Below are 19,771 nucleotides of genomic sequence, written 5' to 3'. Positions count from 1 at the left end.
AATTTAACCAGAGGAAACTACTATTAACTTTTCCCTGTAAACAAGGTGTGATTCAGGCTCACCTGGCCCCTGAATTCCTTACTTGTAACTGCCACAGAGCTTCTTGTAGGGGAGATTTGCCTCCACTCATGGAATTAAACTAAATGAGACATCTAAGGACATATCTCTACTAATTAGAAAACACAGAGACAATGTTTTTCTAACTGGACAGCTCTAAGCTTTTGGTTTGGTTCAGTTCTGTAATTGTTAGTAAACTGACAGCTATTTGCTCCTTAGCTACTGGTTACTCTTGGCAAAAAGAAGTAACAAGAGATTTACAGTCCTCTTGGCTGAATTCATCACAAATGAAATAAAATTACTCAGCTAGTTAGTAAGTTGTCAGGAAATTAGGTTTTATTGAATCAAATTCACTCATTAATTAATATTGAAACCTTCCCACCACTCCAGGTACTGGAACCAAAACCTTTTGCAACTGAATCTACTTAATAGAGTTTACGAGTGTGTGGGTATATGAGTGTGTGTGTGTGAGAGAGTGTGTGTGTGTTTGTGTGTGTTGTGTGTATGTGTTTGGATGAGCACCAAGTAAGTCTTAAAACTATTTTAGGCTGGGCACAGTGACTCACGCCTGTAATCCCAGCACTTTGGGAGGCTGAGGCAGGCGGATCACGGGGTCAGGAGATCAAGACTATCCTGGCTAACACAGTGAAACCCCGCCTCTACTAAAAATACAAAAAATTAGCCGGGCGTGGTGGCAGGCGCCTGTAGTCCCAGCTACTCAGGAGGCTGAGGCAGGACAATGGCGTGAACCCAGGAGGCGGAGCTTGCAGTGAGCCGAGATCGCGCCACTGTACTCCAGTCTGGGTGACAGAGCAAGACTCCGTCTCAAAAAAAAAAAAAATATATATATATATATATATATATATATTTTTAACAACATCAATTCACCATGCCCTGGGAACGTAAGAGGGAATCAATGAACAATTATGGATTCGTTGGCTGAATATCATCTAAAGTGCTGCTTTTATCAGTGGCTTCTACATGCAATATGGGCCAGTGAAGAAGAGAGAAAAAACTGGAGGGTATATAAAACTTATATCTACCTGCTTGTATTAAAATGAAAACAGTGGATGGATAAATGAAATTTTGTAATGGTTACCAATAAGAAAGAGAGGAAAAAGGAAAGGGACAGCAATAGGAACCAGACTTCTCTGTTTGTTTTTGCAACCTTGTCAATATTTTGCCTAATTATAAAACCAAATTTATATTTAGAAAAGCAATCTGCATATGTATGCTAAATGTTTTATCAATTAATTGTACTGAAGGCCCTTTTATGCAAAAGAAAATATAAAATATATGGATGGGTGGATAGATAAATGAGTGGATGAATAGATATGTAATAAGGTAAATATAGTAAAATGTTAACTGTAGAATCTAGTTATACAAATGTTCATTGTAAAATACTCTCAACTTTTCTCTCTGATTGACCATGTATAATAATAAAACGTTTGGATAAAAAGGGCAAATAGCAGTATCTAAAAAGTACAGCAAACTGAGACAAATGATCCAAAATATGTAGGGAATGGTGGATAAAATCACATAGGAAGGAAGGATTCCAAGTGATTTTTAAATGCACTGTAATTTGACTCTACATTTTTAATAGGATATAGCTTATAGACAAAACTAACACGGAAAAAAAATCTTTTTTTTTTTTTTTGAGACAGCGTCTCGCTCTGTCACCCAGGCTAGAGTGCAGTGGCGTGACCTCAGCTCGTTGCAATCTCCGCCTCCTGGGTTCAAGTGATTGAACCTGCCTCCGCCTCCTGAGTAGCTGGGATTACAGGTGGGTGCCACCACACCAAGCCAATTTTTGTATTTTTAGTAGAGACAGGGTTTTGCCATGTTGGCCAGCCTGGTCTCGAACCCCTGACCTCAGGTGATCCGCCCATCTTGGCCTCCCACAGTGCTGGGATTACAGGTGTGAGTCACCGCGCCTGGCCGAAAAAAATTCTTAAACTCTACTTAGCACCATTCTGGAGGTATTTTGTTAATTTTGTTATTGAGAGATGGTTGTTGGTGTATTATATAATAGATCACATGAATAATTAAGTTGGTATCACTTAGAAAAGGAATGTTTAGTTTGGGAGGAAAAATACATATGTAAGATTTTTTATGTTAAGTAAAAAAATCCAGTGTACCTGAGTTTGTAAGATTCATGTCATATTTTATCTTCAAAATATATACACAGTATCCATGTCATTTTCCTGGTTTTAATATTGTACTACAGTTATGTAAGATGTCACTATTTGGGGAATTTAGATGAAAAGTACACAGGATCTTTTCTGAAATTTGTGTCTATAGTTGTTTCAAAATATGCCTGAAATGTAAAAAAAAAAAAAAAAAAAAAATGAGCTGATAAAAATTCTAGTAGTACTTGAATAGGTTGCAGTAAACCAAACTGTGGGTCAAGGTGGGCTGAGTGGTATCATGGGCTGAGAGGTCTCTTGAAGTTTCATGAGAAGATATGTAAGTCATCAAATCATTTACAATGAAGAATTTCTGGTGTCCAAGTCCTCTCTCCATGGATGCGACTGGAAGTAGTTTAGGAAAAATCTCAGAAACCAAGAAAATAGTTTTCATACAATGGTCAGAACACTGAGAATTACATTCCTCAGAAAATAGGATATAGCTAAAAATATCTTTGTGATTGAATACATTTGAAAGAGTATATAACATGTAATTAGCAGAGATATTCCAATTGTTAAATGTCAAATTATAAATTAAAAAGAGAAATATCTAGAAACCTGACTTTTATGATTAAGTGAAAAATTTAAGGAAAATCAAAGATGCAGGAAAATGGAAACGGATTGATCGCTTCAGTTAAGCCTTTGGTTTTTATGATTCTAGCATGAAAGCATCTTGTGTGTCTTTCATGTCACTACAATGCCTTCATTTAACTATGATTACCAAAAAACAAGTACAGTAGCAAGTTCTGCAGTACAAACTGATGGAAAGGACTGCTGAGGAGACAGAGAAGCCCAAGGAAGTAGTACCACCTAGGGGCTGAATTTGTTTCTCATAAGAAATCAGCTTTTCATTAGGTAACCAGGTCACTAGATCCTATTCTACCTGGCCATTAGCAAGCTAATAAGAGATTTTAGACTACAAGAGATGACCTTGGAAAAGATAGGGGAAACTTCTGTGGAGCCCATTCCTTAATAAGTTGTGATTGGATATTTGGGACCCTTCAGCAGAAATGGCTTAGCATTTGTCCATATTATAATTTTTAAAAAATACACTCAGAATAACATTCTTTTTCCATATCATCCTGTGAATGAAGAGGAGACTGAGGAATTCATTACCCATTGTGTAGGTGAGGAAACAAGGCATTGAGTAGTAAAATACTGAATCTGGGCCTCACAGAACAGGAAGTGGGTCCAGGGATTGAGTCCCATATCTCTCAGTTAGAGAATTTCAGACATACAATAGACATTAGGGATAATTGAGGCCCTGGTTCCCGGCGCAGGGCACAGGTCTAAAAATCACCTGAAGATTTCTTTCTTTCTTTTTTTTTTTTTTTTGAGATGGAGTTTTGCTCTTGTTGCCCAGGCTGGAGTGCAATGAAATGGCACGATCTCGGCTCACCACAACCTCCACCTCCCGGGTTCAAGCGATTCTCCTGCCTCAGCCTCCCAAGTAGCTGGGATTACAGGCGTGTGTCACCATGCCAGGCTAATTATGTATTTTTAGTAGAGACGGGGTTTCTCCATGTTAGTCAGGCTGGCCTCGAACTCCCAACCTCAGGTGATCTGCCCGTCTTGGACTCCCAAAATGCTGGGATTACAGGCGTAAGACACTGTGCCCAGGCTGAAGATTTCTTTTTAATACTGAGCCAAGGGCCTGTACCTAAGGATATGTTCAATTGTTCTGGAATGGGCGTAGTTAGCATTATTTTTGAGATTTACCTGGCTGATTCTAATGTGCAGTGAGGGTTGAGATCTGCCAACCTATTCCAAATGACTTATCAGCTGAGGAAATTGAGATTCATAGAGGTGAAGCAGTTTATCATAACTGGTCAGTCCCTTGCAGAGCCAGCCTAGACTCCTGGGAATGAACTCACAACCTAGTGCTGAAATTTCATTTTCTAAATGTTTGATTCTCTCTGGTTCCCATTTTCTTTTTTATCTGTAAACACACACACACGCGCGCGCACACGATTGACTTTTCTTTCCTTAATGCTGTTCTATCCTGTGTCCCTCATGGGTTTGTTTATCCCAAAGAGACACTAAGCAAGATTCTGAATACCTAATCAGCCTGGGCCAGAGCCCCATAGAACCAAGACTGCTGACAATTCACAGCAATGGCAAGACAAACTTTTTGTTCATATCTCTGCATGCTATCTAGTGCATTGGCAAATTGAAAACCCATTTTTTCCCATAAGAATTCCAAAGACATCTTGCTCCCCAAAAGGAGATGTTTTCTAATTCATCTATTTCAGCATTTGCTTATGGCCTGATCATGTATCTGAGTGCATGACAAAACCTGTCCTATTAATTCAGAAATTCTTATTTGTGTAGAACTTTCTAACTAGTTGTTGAACTCTCTGTGGAAGCTTACAGAATTGGTGAGAGCTGACATGGGAGATAAGTATGGCAGGCAGTTGAGCAGAAACTGTTTAGATCTGGCAGTGTGCCCAGTTAAGTGTTTCCAAAAGGAAAATTCTCTTGCATCTGCTCCTCTTCTGCTTCTTATTTTAAAAGACAAAGTAGGTAGCTTTTTTTAAAGGAAGCATTGTTTTTATATATTGTTGTTGTTATGATTATTTGAGACAGGGGCTCACTCTGTTGCCCAGGCTTGAGGGCAGTGGTGTAACCATGGCTCACTGCAGCCTCTACCTCCTGGGCTCAAGTGAGCCTCCCAACTCAGCCTCCTGAGTAGCTGAGACCAACCACAGACACACACCACCACACCCAGTTTTTTTTGTTTGTTTGTTTTTTTGTAGAGTTGGGGTCTCACTATGTTGTCCAGGCTGGTCTACCATTCCTGGGCTCAAGTGATCCTCCCACCTCGCCTTCCAAAATACTGGGACTTACAGGCCTGAGCCAATGCACCTGGACAACAATTTTTTATTTTTTATTTATTTATTTTTTTTAGACAGAGTCTTGCTCTGTCGCCAGACTGGAGTGCAGTTGTGCGATCTTGGCTCACTGCAACCTCTGCCTCCCAGGTTCAAGCAATTCCCCTGCCTCAGCCTCTCCAGTAGGTGGGATTACAGGCGCGCACCACCATGCCCGGCTAATTTTTTGTATTTTAGTAGAGACGGGGTTTCACCATGTTGGCCAGGATGGTCTCCATCTCCTGACCTCCTCATCCGCCCACCTCGGCCTCCCAAAGTGCTGGGATTACAGGCATAAGCCACCGCGCCCAGCCAAGAATCATTATTTTTAACTTGATGACTGAAAATAATAATAATAATAATAGTCACCACTTATTTGCATGCTTCTATGTGCCAGGTAGTTGCTAACTATTTAAACTCAAATTCCATGAACTGTAGTTGAGGTTGTACTGGAATTTGATTCAGAATGACAGTGTCCATGCTGGAGCAATAGAGGGCTATTTCAAACCATACCTCCTTGCTTTTACCTCCTGCTTAAGTCATCAGGGGTTAGAAGGCTTTCTAGGTATTGGCCTCTTTCCTTCATTCCTAAACCAGATTGGTTGCTTATTGCCGTCAAGCTGAAACCAAAAGTAGCAACCAAAAGCCTTGTTACTCAATTAATTAAGAGTAGATTTTTATATTTGATAGTAGGTTCCTTCTAAATACAGAAACTGAAAATAGAGCTATCTCCTTCAATTCTCCTTTTTCTGTGTATTCATCCAGAATCCAGCCACCAACTGCCACAATAGGCAACAATGGACTGATGTTCTTTAGGGAGGACGCGAATCTGGTTCCAAATGCTGGCCAGTCATTGGGTTTCTGCAGCACTAGAAACATCTATGGTTGCAGGTCTGCAGTTTATCTGTTTTATCAAAATAGAAAGAAAGTTTCATTCCCCGCCCCCCACCCCCAGCAGGAATTCAGCTAGCTTTAGTTTCACTTTCTCCTTTCGGTTTCCCGAGGTTTCCAACTTGCAAGGACACACCCACAGCTTACACCATTGGCTGCTGTCTAGCTCCCTTATATAACCCTGTCTTGGGGTTTAAACGTAACTGAAAATCCACAAGACAGAATAGCCAGATCTCGGAGGAGCCTGGCTAAGCAAAACCCTGCAGAAAGGCTGCCTAATTCACAGCAACCATGAGGTAAGGATTTCTTTGCTTCTCTGCCATAATGTCTAAAGTTTTTGAAAAAATGGTAATTAAATACTATTTCAACAGGTTAGGTCTCAGTGAGGTCAGGTTTTCTAATTCCTCAATTTGAGTATCTGCATATGGACTGAATGTGTGCATGCATGTGTGTGCACGTTCACACATACATAAATTGTTTAATTAATGCATTTTTATGTTTGTTAGCATGAACTTGAGGAAGCTTACCTCATGCTATAGCCCAAAGAAGGGGAGGGAAATGGGAAAAGAGTTTTGCAGGAAGAGAGAAAATGATCCCAATCTGAGAGATTCTTTCCCATCAGATTCACTTCTGTCTGATCTGGGGAAGGAATGGACAGCTTGTCTGAGTAGAGGCATTGCTTTCTGCGGGTTCTTTGCCAGAGAAAAAGCAGGACCCACAAGAATGTGAAAGCCTCAGTCTTGCAGCCTCTCTGATGTCTTGTGGGTAATAGAGTGGAGATGTGGTAGGAAAAGCTCACAGCCTTCCTCCATAGGCTTCTGGTCTCACTTTCTGCACTGCTGGCCTCTTACAACAGGTTTTCTCAATCAGACTGAGCTTAAGATAAACAGATTGCCTCTTCCCTGGAAACTCCAGGCTCTTGGTACATCCTTGACTGAAGATGATCCACATCTGCTTGGGAAGATCCGTATCTTCCTTACCTAAAGGGCGTAATGTGGGAATTTCTCAGCTGATTTAAAAACCATTACTTAGGCTGGGAGAGGTGGCTCACGCTTGTAATCCCAGCACTTTGGGAGGCCAAGGTGAGCAGATCACCTGAGGTCAGGAGTTGGAGACCATCCTGGCCAACATGGTGAAACCCCATCTCTACTAAAAATACAAAAATTTGGGCATGGTAGCACATGCCTGTAGTCCCAGCTACTCGGGAGGCTGAGGCAGGAGAATCGCTTGAACCCGGGAGGCGGAAGTTGCAGTGAGCTGAGATTGCACCACTGCACTCCAGCCTGGGCAACAGAGTAGGACGTCTGTCTCAAAAAAAAAAAAAAAAACCATTACTTAATACTGATTTGTAAATTTTTCCCTCAGTGCTCCAGTGGGCAAAATTTTGAAGGGTAAAAATTCCAGAAAATGCACATTACAGGCCTATGATGAACCCTCCTCTGTAAACAGATGGAGTTGGTACTGATAATTAAAATAATAATAATATTAAATGTTATAAAGGTAGTTATCACTTCCTGAATTCTTATTAAGTGCCAGCCTGGCTTCTAAAAGTGTTATGTAAATTATTCCATTTAATTCTCAAAAGATACTTATGAGGCAGGTACTTACACAGTCATGCATCGTGTAACAATGGGGATACACTCTGAGAAATTTAGCTGTTAGGCAATTTCATCATTATGCAAACATCAAACCTAGACAGTATAGCCTACTACACACCTAGGCTATAAACCTGTGCAGCATGTTACTGTACTGAATACTGTAGGCAGCTGCAACACAATGGCAAGTATTTGTTTATCTAAACATATTGAAACATAGAAATGGTACAGCAAAAATGTGGCATTAAAATCTTATAGGACCACCACCAAATATGTGGTCCTTTGTGGACTAAAATATCATTATGCAGCGCATGGCTGTATGATCCTGATTTTACAATAAGGAATATTAGATTTAGAAATGTTAAGATCACACAGACAATAAGTGGTAGCTTTGAATATGGACCAGGATCTCTACATTCAATGATATTTCATTAAACCTTTAAATCAATGTTTCCCAAAAGGTGCCAGTGTTGGCTTATGTGATTATTTCATATGGCAAACTCATTTGCTTTTATGTTTATGTCAACATGTACTACAGAAAAATATATATATATATATAATTTGTAGAATTTTATTCAGGTTAGCAGTGTGATTTTTTATTGTGATAAAATGCATGTAAAATAAAATTTATCATTTTAATTACTTTAAAGTATACAATTTAGTAGTATTTAGTATATTCATGATACTACTATGCAATCATCATCACTATCTAGTTCAAGAACATTTTTCTCGCTATGTGGAGAAACTCCATAGCCATTAAGCAGTCACTCCCTACTTGCCTCTTTCCCCAGGCCCCAGCAACTGTTAATCTGCTTTCTGTCTCTATGGATTTGCCTATTGTGGATATTTCATATAATTGGAAACACATACTATGTGGCTATAATGAATTTTTATAATTTTATATTTCCTAAGCATCCCTTTTTGAATATTAAGTTGGACTTTCTCATTCCAGAAGCAGGGCTCAGTCACCCTTGAGACAGTTTCTACTTCTCCACCTTTTTCCAGTTCCTCAATGTGATTGATCCAGATATCTGCTTTATATAACTACCTCCTGGTGACCACTTCCCTATAGCATAGCAGGGTATGACCTATTTGACTTGCCCCCACTGACCCCACCCCCACCCCACATGGACCAGGCAGATGTGCTGCAGTGACCACCTCTCAGTCACGGCATGACCCCTTGGCAAAACTTGCACCTGCTTGCTCTAAACCCACCAAATAGAACTCTCCACAGGAAACCCACCTAGGTAACGCCCTGGCGTCCCGTAAAGGCTTGGGCCCACATTCCCCACTCGCTGGTTGAGAAGGCATGTCCTCAATGGCTCCCCCTTTCCCATTGGCCCAGCAAGGCATATTGCCCTCTTCTCTCTGGATCTGTAAGTAATAAGCTGCTTCTGTTATTTCACATACTATTTTTTTCAATTGCCTCCTTTGTATTTCACCTGACCAACACACTCAAACCCAACTTCTTTACTGGTCATGGCTTTCTGAGAGAGTGGCTGTCTCAGTAGAAATAAACTAAACACAGGTCAGGCAAGAGCCACAAGGGCATCTGCCCACTATAAACAAGTTTCCTATAAAAGGGGAAACCTAGACATAGATCAGATGCTTAGGCATTAGGCTGTTCATCAAAATAAAGAAGTATCCCAAGAAAGGCACATTGTAAATATCCATGACCAAATATCCTGGAGCTCTTTCAAGGCAGGGCTGTAGATTGTAGCCACTCTTATAAGAGAGACCTCAAGACCAAATTAGGAAAAAAAAAATACAACAGTGACCTTTTGGATCAGTTTTTTTCATTTAGTGTAGTGTTGTCAAGGTTTATCCATGTTGTGTCATGTATCAGTACTTCATTCCTTTTTATGGCTACATAATATTCCACTTTATGGATATATTACATTTTTCTATCCATCAGTTGGTGAACATTTGGGTTGTTTCCATTTTTTGGCCATTATGAATAGTGCTGCCATGAACATGTGTGTGCAAGTTTTTATTTGAACACCTGTTTTTAAGTATCTTAAGTATATATCCAGATGTGGAACATCCAGGATTGTATACCCAGGAATGTGTCATATGGTAATATTATGTTTAACTTATTGAGGGACCACCACATTGTTTTCCACAGCAGCTGCATCATTTTACATTCCCACCAGCAATGTATGAAGGTTTCAATTTCTCCACATCCTTATTGTCTTAGTCCTTTTTGTGTTGCTATAGAAGAATACCTGAGGCTGGGCAATTTCTAAAGAAAAAAGGCTTATTTAGCTCACAGTTCCACAGGCCATACAAGAAGTATGGTGCTGGCAACTTCTCAGCTTCTGGTGAGGGTTTTGGTGCTGTGTCAAAACACACTGGAGAAGGTCAAAGGGGAAGCACATACAAACAGGGTCTAAACCCAGGGGGCATCCTGACCTTATAAACAACCCATTCTCAAAGGATTAATCCATTCCCCCAAGAACCAATCCAGTCTCACAACAATGAGAATTCACTCACTACTACTAGAATGGCACGAGATCATTCATGAGAGACATACCTCTATGATCCAAACACATCCCACTAGGCCCTACCTCCAAAATTGTGACACTAGAGATCAAATTTCAGTAGGAGATTTGGTGGGGACAATCAAACTATCCAAACCATAGCACTTGTCAATACTTGTTCACCTATTCTCCTTTTTTAAAATTATTATTGTGGCCAACTTACTGGGTGAGAAGTGATATCTCATGGTTTTGGTTAGCATTTTTCTAGTGGCTACTGATGTTGAGCATCTTTTCATGTGTTTGCTAGTCCTTTGTGATTCTTCTTTGGAGAATTGTCTACTCAAGTCCTTTGCCCATTTTTAAGTTGGGTTGCTTATCTTTTTGTTGATGAGCTGTAAGTATACTTATATGGATTTCTCCATACATGAGTAATCACATACATACAAATATATAAGGATTTGGTTCTTCATAAAATAGGGTCGTGTTTTAGACACTTCTTTACAATTCACTTTTCTTGATTAACTGTATATTATGAAAGTCCATCAAACTCAACTAGTTTTGATCTAATTCATGTAGTCTAGTGGCTACATAATATTCTATGGTATAGATATACCTTAATTTATTTAACCATTCCCTATTAATATTTCCAGTTTGTTGCTAATATATACAGTGTTGGTAATGAATATTCTTGAGCATACATCCTTATGTACTGGTTATTTTTTTCTGGGAGATAGATTCTGAGGAGTGGAATTCCTTTGTTGAAGGAAATGTAATTTTAATGACTATCATTAATTTTAATTTTGATTTTAAAATTAAAATTTTAATTTTAATTACTATCAATTTTCATGACTCATCAGATTGATCTTGAAGGCCATAATAATTGATGGCTTCAGAAATTGTGTCCTCATCCATTTAAACTCTTGCCAATCTGAGTGGAATAAAGTTATAAATTATTGCTTCTTTAATTTGCATTTCTCTAATGGCTAGAGGCTTAGGGCATCTTTTTTCTTTTTATAGAGACAGGGTCTTACTATGTTGCCCAGACTGATCTTAAACTTCTGGCCTCAAGCAAATCTCCTGCCTTGGCCTCCCAAAGTGCTAAGATTATAGGCATGAGTCATTGTCTTGATCCAGAGCATTTTTTTCATATTTATTGGCCATTTATATTTGCTCTTCTACAAATTATCTATTCATATAGATTTCCAGTGGTCTGTTGAACTATATCAATTTACAAAAACACTTTGTATATTACAGATGAGAATCTTCTCTGTATTACAAACATTTTCCACGTTTTTATTATTTTTCTATTTACTTTGTTTGGAGCACCTTTGCCATAAATAAATCATAAATTGTTTTATTATGGTAAAACATATATAACATAAAATCCACCATTTTAACCATTTTTAAGTGTACAGTTCTATGACATTAAATACATTCACTTTATTGTGCAACCATGACCACCATCCATCTCCAGAAATTTTTCATCTTCCTAAACTGAAACTCAGTACTCATTAAACAATAATTTCCTATTCCTTCCTCCCCCAGTGTGGAGGATCAGTCAGAGTGATGGGAAAAACTATAGGGAAAGAATGCAAGCCTTCTGAAAGGTCAGAAGGTTCTGCAGAGCCCTGGGGGAGAATAGCTGAAGGCAGCTGTTCTATAACCCTGAGGCAGAGGGCAAGGAGTAGGTACAAGGGAGTGTGGGGGAATGTATCTTAAACAGGCTTGTTTATTTATGTTGACCAGGAACTGACCTTTGATCATCCACATTCGTGATGTTCCCTGAAAGGGGAACAATATATGTTAATTCCCTACAGGTTGTGTTGGCTCCAGGTTTTCGGCATTGTGCCTGCACTGAATAAAAGTAAGCAGCTCCAGCTTCTCGGGGAAGTTCTCTGGCCACTAGAACCAGGCAGTCACCTAGCTGCTCTTACACTGCATACCTGTGTCTGAGTACTCATTTCATCCATCAGCCAGGGTCTATGGGACAGACCTGGCACCCGAGTCCCTGTAAATCACTATTCTACTTTCTGTCTTTATGAATGTACCTACTCTAGGTAGCCTATATAAATTGAATCATACAATATTGTCCTTTTGTGACTGGCTTATTTCACTTAACATAATACCTTCAAAGTTTATCCATGTTGTAACATGTATCACAATGTCTTTTCTTTTTTAAGGCTGAATATTCCATTGTGTGTATATACCACATTTTGTTTATCCATTCATCCATCAATGAACACTTAAGTTGTTCCCACCTTTTGCTATGTGAATAATGCTGCTATGAATATGGACAAATAAATATCTACTTGAGTCTCTGCTTTCACTTCTTTTTGAGTATAAAACCAAAAGTGGAATTGCTGGATGAAATGGTAATTCTATGGTTAATTTTTCTGAGGAATTACCCTACCATTTTTCACAGCACTTGCCCCCTTTTACATTCCTACTAGCAGTGCACATTTCTCCAGATTCTCACCAATATTTGTTATTTCCTGTTTTTTTTTTTAATAATAGCCAACCTAACAGACATGAAGTGGTATCTCATTGTGGTTTTTATTTGCATTTCACTGATTAGTGATAGTGAGCATCTTTGCATATGTTTGTTGGCCATTTGTATATTTTCTTTTGGGAAATGTCTATTTAAGTCCTTTGCCCATTTTTTAATCAGTTGTTTGTTTTTTATTGCTGAATTGTAGAGGTTCTTTATCTATTCTGTATATTAATCCCTTATCAGATATATAATTTGCAAATATTTTCCTTCATTCTGTGATTTGTCTTATCACTCTGTTGATAGTATCCTTCCATGCATAAAAGTTTTTAATTTTGGTGAAGTCCAGCTTAACTATTTTTACTGTTATTGCCTGTGATTTTGGTATCATATCTAACAAATCATTGCCAATTGCCAAATCCAATGTTGTGAAGCTTTTTCCTTTCTTCTGAGTTTTATAATTTTAGGTCTTACATTTAGGTCTTTCATCCATTTTGAGTTAATTTTTGTATATGGCATAAAGTAAGGGTCCAACTTTACCCTTTTTCATCGTATATCCAGCTTTCCCACACCGTTTGTTGAAAAGACCATCCTTTCTCCATTAGATGGTCTTGTCATTCTTATTGAAAATCATTCCACCATTGTTATGGACTAAATTGTGCACTCCCCACCCACTCCTGCCCCAAATTCTTATGTTGAAGTCTTAACCCTCTTATGTTGAACTGTTATTTGGAGATAGAGTCTAAAAAGAGATAATAAAGGTTAAATAAAATCGTAAGAGCGAGGCCTTAATCCAACAGAGCTGGTGTCCTTAGACACCAAAGCTCACTCTCTCTCTCTCTGCCACTGAGGAAAGGCCACTTAAGGATGCAGGAAGAAGGAGCCATCTGCAATCCAGGAAGAAATTCCTTGCCAGGAACCAAATTGGTTGTCACCTTCATCTAGGACTTCTAGCCTCCAGAACTGTAAGAAAATAAATTTCTGTTGTTTAAGATACCCACTTTGTTATATTGAGTTATGACATTCTGAGCTAACTAATACAGCCAGATAAGTAAGGGTTTTTTTCAGGGCTTTCTGTTCTATTTCACTGGTCTATACATCTGTCCTTATACCAATGCTGTAATGTTGTGATTACTGTAGCTTTGTAGTAAGTTTTGAAATCAGAAAGTGTGAGACATCCAACTTTTTCTTTTTCAAGATTGCTTTAGCTATTTGAGATCCCTTGACATTTCATATGAATTTTAGGTTGAATTTTTCTATTTCTGCAAAAAATGTCATTGGGATTTTTATTAAGATTGCGTTGAATTTGTAGATCACTTTGGGTAGTATTGACACCTTACTATTATGTCTTCTAATCCACGAACAAAGGATGTCCTTCCATTTATTTATTGCTTCTTTAATTTCTTTCAGCAGTCTTATAGTTTCCAGTGTACAAGTCTTTTGCCTCCTCGATTAAGTTTATTGCTAAATATTATATTCTTTTTGATGCTATTGTAAATGGGATTGTTTTCTTAATTTCCTTTTGGTATTTTTAAATTGTTACTGTATAGAAATATGACTGATTTTTCATGTAGATTTTGTATCCTGCAATTTTGCTGAATTTATTTGTTAATGTGTAGAATCCTTAGAATTTTCTACATATAAAATTATGCCATTTGTGAACAGAGATAATCTTACTTCTTCCTTTCCAACTTGGATGTCTTGTATTTCTTTTTCATTCCTAATTGCTCTGACTAGAACTTCCAGTACCATGTTGAATAGAAGTGGTGAAAGGAGCATCTTACCTCATTCCTGATCGTGGAGAAAAAGCTTTCCCTTTTTCACCACTGAATATGATACTAGCTGTAGGTTTTTCATATATGGCTTTAATTGTGCTGAGATAGCTCCCCTGTATTAGTAGTCTGTAGTCTGTTGTTTTTTTCATAAAGGGTGTTGAATTTTGTCAAATGCTTTTCCTGCATCAATTGAGACGGTCATGTATTTTTTCCCTTCATTCTGTTAATGTGGTATATCATGTTGATTAATTTTTGTATATTGAACTATCCTTTTATATGAAAGTCTCCATTTAGATGACTTTTTTTTTTTTGAGACTGAGTTTCTCTCTGTTACCTAGGCCAGAGTGCAGTGGCGCGATCTCAGCTCACTGCAACCTCTGCCTCTCAGGCACAAGCAATTCTCCTGCCTCAGCCTCCCAAGTAGCTGGGACTACAGGCAGGCACCACCATGCCCACCTAATTTTTTTTTTTGTATTTTTAGTAGAGATAGGATTTCACCATGTTGGGCAGCTGGTCTCAAACTCCTGCCCTCAAATGATCTGCCTGCCTTGGCCTCCCATAGTGCTGGGATTACAGGTGTGAGCCACCGCACCCAGCCTATATGACATTCTTGAAATGACAAAATTACAGAGATGAAGAACAAATTAGTGGTTACCAAGGGTTAGGGGAGTACAGGTGAGGAGTTGACAGATGTGACCATAAAGGGGTAATATGAGGGAGACGTGGTAGTGAAGAGTAGTTTCGTTTCTTTATCAAAGTGGTGGTCTCATAGGCTCACGTGAAAAAAATGACATAGCACTATACAAAAGCATTGTTGTACCAATGTCAATTTTCTAGTCTTGAACTACTGTATTATAGTTGTGTAAGATATAATCATTGGAGAAATTGGGTGAAGGATACACTGGATCTCTGTACTGTCTTTGCAACTTTCTGTGAATCTATAATTATTTCCAAGTAAAAAAATGACAAAAAAAAAAACCCTGGTCAAATATTATCTCTTTCATGTGGTCTTAATTTGTTGCATTACATGCATAGTAAGGTCCTAAAGTCAATGTTTCCTAAGGTTCTGCATTTCTAACTGACCTCTGTCCTAATTATCTTAATATTAAAATAAGAAACTCTTATATAGCATATAATATGCTCTAAGTGCTTTACACATATAAGTTTATTAATCCTCACCAAACCCAGTGTGATAAATACTATCATTATCTCCATTCTATAAATAGGACTCACAAGTACAGAATAGTTACTTGGCTGGAAATTGCTCTAGCCAGCATATGAAGCCAAGCAAACAATATCGACAGTCCATGAATAACTTAAAAATACATTAACTTTAATGAAACCTAAGTAAGTTGATCCTTTCAAGGATAAGCACTAAAATACAAAGTATTTTATCTGACTTTTTTCTTTTAGCTCTTCCTCACCTAACAAAGAAAATCTGTTTTTGTTCTTACAGTACAAATGGTGATGATCATCAGGTCAAGGATAGTCTGGAGCAATTGAGATGTCACTTTACATGGAAGTTATCCATTGATGATGATGAAATGCCTGATTTAGAAAACAGAGTCTTAGATCAGATTGAATTCCTAGACACCAAATACACCGTGGGAATACACAACCTACTAGCCTATGTGAAACACCTGAAAGGCCAGAATGAGGAAGCCCTGAAGAGCTTAAAAGAAGCTGAAGACTTAATGCAGAAAGAACATGACAACCAAGCAAATGTGAGGAGTCTGGTGACCTGGGGCAACTTTGCCTGGGTGTATTACCACATGGGCAGACTGGCAGAAGCCCAGACTTACCTGGACAAGGTGGAGAACATTTGCAAGAAGCTTTCAAATCCCTTCCGCTATAGAATGGAGTGTCCAGAAATAGACTGTGAGGAAGGATGGGCCTTGCTGAAGTGTGGAGGAAAGAATTATGAACGGGCCAAGGCCTGCTTTGAAAAGGTGCTTGAAGAGGACCCTGAAAACCCTGAATCCAGCGCTGGGTACGCAATCTCTGCCTATCGCCTGGATGGCTTTAAATTAGCCACAAAATATTACAAGCCATTTTCTTTGCTTCCCCTAAGGCAGGCTGTCCGTTTAAATCCAGACAATGGATATATTAAGGTTCTCCTTGCCCTGAAGCTTCAGGATGAAGGACAGGAAGCTGAAGGAGAAAAGTACATTGAAGAAGCTCTGGCCAACATGTCCTCACATACCTATGTCTTTCGATATGCAGCCAAGTTTTACCGAAGAAAAGGCTCAGTGGATAAAGCCCTTGAGTTATTAAAAAAGGCCTTGCAGGAAACACCCACTTCTGTCTTATTGCATCACCAGATAGGGCTTTGCTACAGGGCACAAATGATCCAAATCAAGGAGGCTACAAAAGGGCAGCCTAGAGGGCAGAATAGAGAAAAGCTAGACAAAATGATAAGATCAGCCATATTTCATTTTGAATCTGCAGTGGAAAAAAAGCCCACATTTGAGGTGGCTCATCTAGACCTGGCAAGAATGTATATAGAAGCAGGCAATCACAGAAAAGCTGAAGAGACTTTTCAAAAAGTGTTATGCATGAAACCAGTGGTAGAAGAAACAATGCAAGACATACATTTCCACTATGGTCGGTTTCAGGAATTTCAAAAGAAATCTGATGTCAATGCAATTATCCATTATTTAAAAGCTATAAAAATGGAACAGGCAACATTAGCAAGGGATAAAAGTATCAATTCTTTGAAGAAATTGGTTTTAAGGAAACTTCAGAGAAATGCATTAGATCTGGAAAGTTTGAGCCTCCTTGGGTTCGTCTACAAATTGAAAGGAAATATGAATGAAGCCCTGGAGTACTATGAGCGGGCCCTGAGACTGGCTGCTGCTGACTTTGAGAACTCTGTGAGACAAGGTCCTTAGGCACCCAGATATCAGCCACTTTCACATTTCATTTCATTTTATGCTAACATTTACTAATCATCTTTTCTGCTTACTGTTTTCAGAAACATTATAATTCACTGTAATGATGTAATTCTTGAATAATTACTCAAATCTGATAAAATATTAGTTGCGTTCAACAATTAGTGAAACAGAATGTGTGTGTGCATGCAAGAAAGAGAGAAATCATTTGTATGAGTGCTATGTAGTAGAGAAAAAACGTTAGGTAACTTTGCAAGAAATAAAACGTTGGACTTACACTAAATGTTTAATTCATTCATTTTATTGTGAAATAAAAATAAAATCCTTAGCTCCTCCACCAACTGAACAGACCCTCTTGGCCAAGGAGACCCCAGAAACCTTAAAACCTGTTTCCCAACCATGATAAGATGAGAGATAATTCACACCTCATTATATTCCCTCCCTTGCTAACTGCCATTGGACTTTTTCCACTGAGTTAAACAGAAACCCATGGAAAACAAAGAAGAAAGACTCATTCCTTGGCTGACTTCACCTGGCTCACTCCACCTAATGCCACGGCCAGACTCCCCTCCCCCTTGCAGTTTCCACATGACAACTGATCAGCCTTCCCTCCTGATAAGTGACCATCGCCCACAGACTGGTTCTGACCAGTCCATGGAGGCTGCACACAGGGTGCCTCTATGTCCTTTGTTTCACCTTTTGACATAGAAAGCCTAATTTTCCTGCATTTTAATGTTAAGTCTCCACCACAAAGTGAACACAGAATGCATGTAACATACATGTTTACATACCACTATTGTGTGACTGCCCCTCATGAATATTCATAGCCCCCCATAACCTGTTAAATATGTGTGTCTAGCCAATCCACCAACCATAAAACTTCTGTAATACCCTCCCTTCCTCCAAGAGCCTGCTTTTGGTTGCTGTGGTAGGCTCTACTTCCCAAGCTGCAGGTTGCGGGAGAGGAGGCTGCAGTGGCTCATGCCTGTAATCTCAGCACTTCGAGGGGACGAGGCAGGCAGATCACCTGAAACCACGAGTTCAAGAGCAGCCTGGGCAATGGCAAAATCAACCATCTCTACAAAAAATGCAAAAACTTAGCTGGGTGTGGTGGCATGCACCTGTAGCTTCAGTTCCAGCTACTCAGGAGGCTGAGGTGAGTGGATTGCTGGAGCCAGGGAGTTCGAGGCTGCAGTGTTGAGATCTTGCCACTGCATTCCATTCTGGGTGATAGAATGAGACCCTGTCTCAAAAAAAAAAAGTTCTCTCCAAATGTATACAGCTTGTGATTTTATGTCAACACTATCAATAAATAGCTTCCCGTGCAAGAAACCAAAAATACTGTAATAAACAGGCAAATATTCTTCCCAAACTTCATGCAGTTTACAATCTAGCGAGAGACACAGATAGCAGTACACAGTCAATTAAAGGTTAGTTTTTTTCATGAAGATGTTTTAAGTTTAATTCAATGTGAAAGGGTTCCAAGGAGTTTATCTTGTTTTATGCCATTTCATTTGAAACACTATTTACTAAGTCATTTGCTGATATTAATCTAGTTAAATCAAGAAATATTACATGAAAATGTTGCTAAATCAGAGATCATGGGTAACAATCACCTTTGATTATGAATAATCACATTTTATTGAAAGGCAAGGCACAACAAATAATATTATAAGAAGGAAAAAATAAAGAAGCAATGTTATTGATCTTTCATTCTTGTATATGTTTTAGGGGAGAATATACTAGTTTCCTTTAGTGGCTGTAACAAATTACCACAAACTTGGTGACTTAAAATTTCACAGATTTATTTTCTTACAGTTCTGGAGGTCAGAAGTCTGAAATGGGTTTCAATGAGCCAAAGTCAAGGTATTGATGCAGCTACACTCCTCTGGAGGCTCTAGGCAGATAGCCTTTTCCAGCTTCCAGAGGCTGCCTGAATTTCATCCATCTTAAAAACCAACAGTGTAGTAGCCTCAAAGCTCTCTCTCTGCTTCCTTCTTCACATCTCCTTCTCTCCTCTGACTCTTTCGCCTCTTTCTTCTAAGGACGCACCAGGTCCCCCTGCATAATCCAGAATAATCGCCCCATCCCCAAATCCTTGACTTAATAACATCTGCAAAGTCCCTTTTGCTATGTAAAGTAGCATGTTCATAGGTTCTGGAGACTTGGCCATGGATACGATGTGGGGGGGGGGGGGGCATTATTCTTACTACCACAGAGCACTCCAAGAAAATCTCCAAATTTTGGGCTTCCAATCCATTTTGCTTCAATTATTTAATATTTTTACTCTTTCCAGTAGATATTGATTTCATCCAGTGTCCTTAAGAAGGTAGGACAGAGATTATGGCACATCTCACATCAAATGGTAAATTTTCGTTGGAAATACATTTTTTGCTTCAACTTTTATTTTAAATTCAAGGGTACATGTGCAGGATGTTCAGGTTTGTTACATAGGTAAACATGTGCCATGGTGGTTTGCTGAACAGATCATCCCATCACCAACAGATCATCCCATTGAGAGGTGAAGCCGGCTGGGCT

General features: G+C 38.9%; 1 protein-coding gene across 1 annotated transcript; it reads left to right on the top strand.

The window, feature by feature from the left end:
• The first annotated feature begins 5,941 nt into the window (after window positions 1-5,941).
• Window positions 5,942-17,516, top strand: IFIT1 (interferon induced protein with tetratricopeptide repeats 1). Its single transcript, XM_003255202.4, has 2 exons — window positions 5,942-6,300; window positions 15,799-17,516. The coding sequence occupies exons 1-2, from the start codon at window positions 6,296-6,298 to the stop codon at window positions 17,231-17,233; spliced, it is 1,440 nt and encodes a 479-aa protein (XP_003255250.1). The 5' UTR covers window positions 5,942-6,295; the 3' UTR covers window positions 17,234-17,516.
• Window positions 17,517-19,771: the final 2,255 nt, after the last annotated feature.

Source organism: Nomascus leucogenys, chromosome 3, assembly GCF_006542625.1.
Source record: "Nomascus leucogenys isolate Asia chromosome 3, Asia_NLE_v1, whole genome shotgun sequence".
Lineage (NCBI taxonomy): Eukaryota > Metazoa > Chordata > Mammalia > Primates > Hylobatidae > Nomascus > Nomascus leucogenys.
Note: the sequence above shows the minus strand (reverse complement) of the source record. Positions and strands in the feature narration are given on the sequence as shown.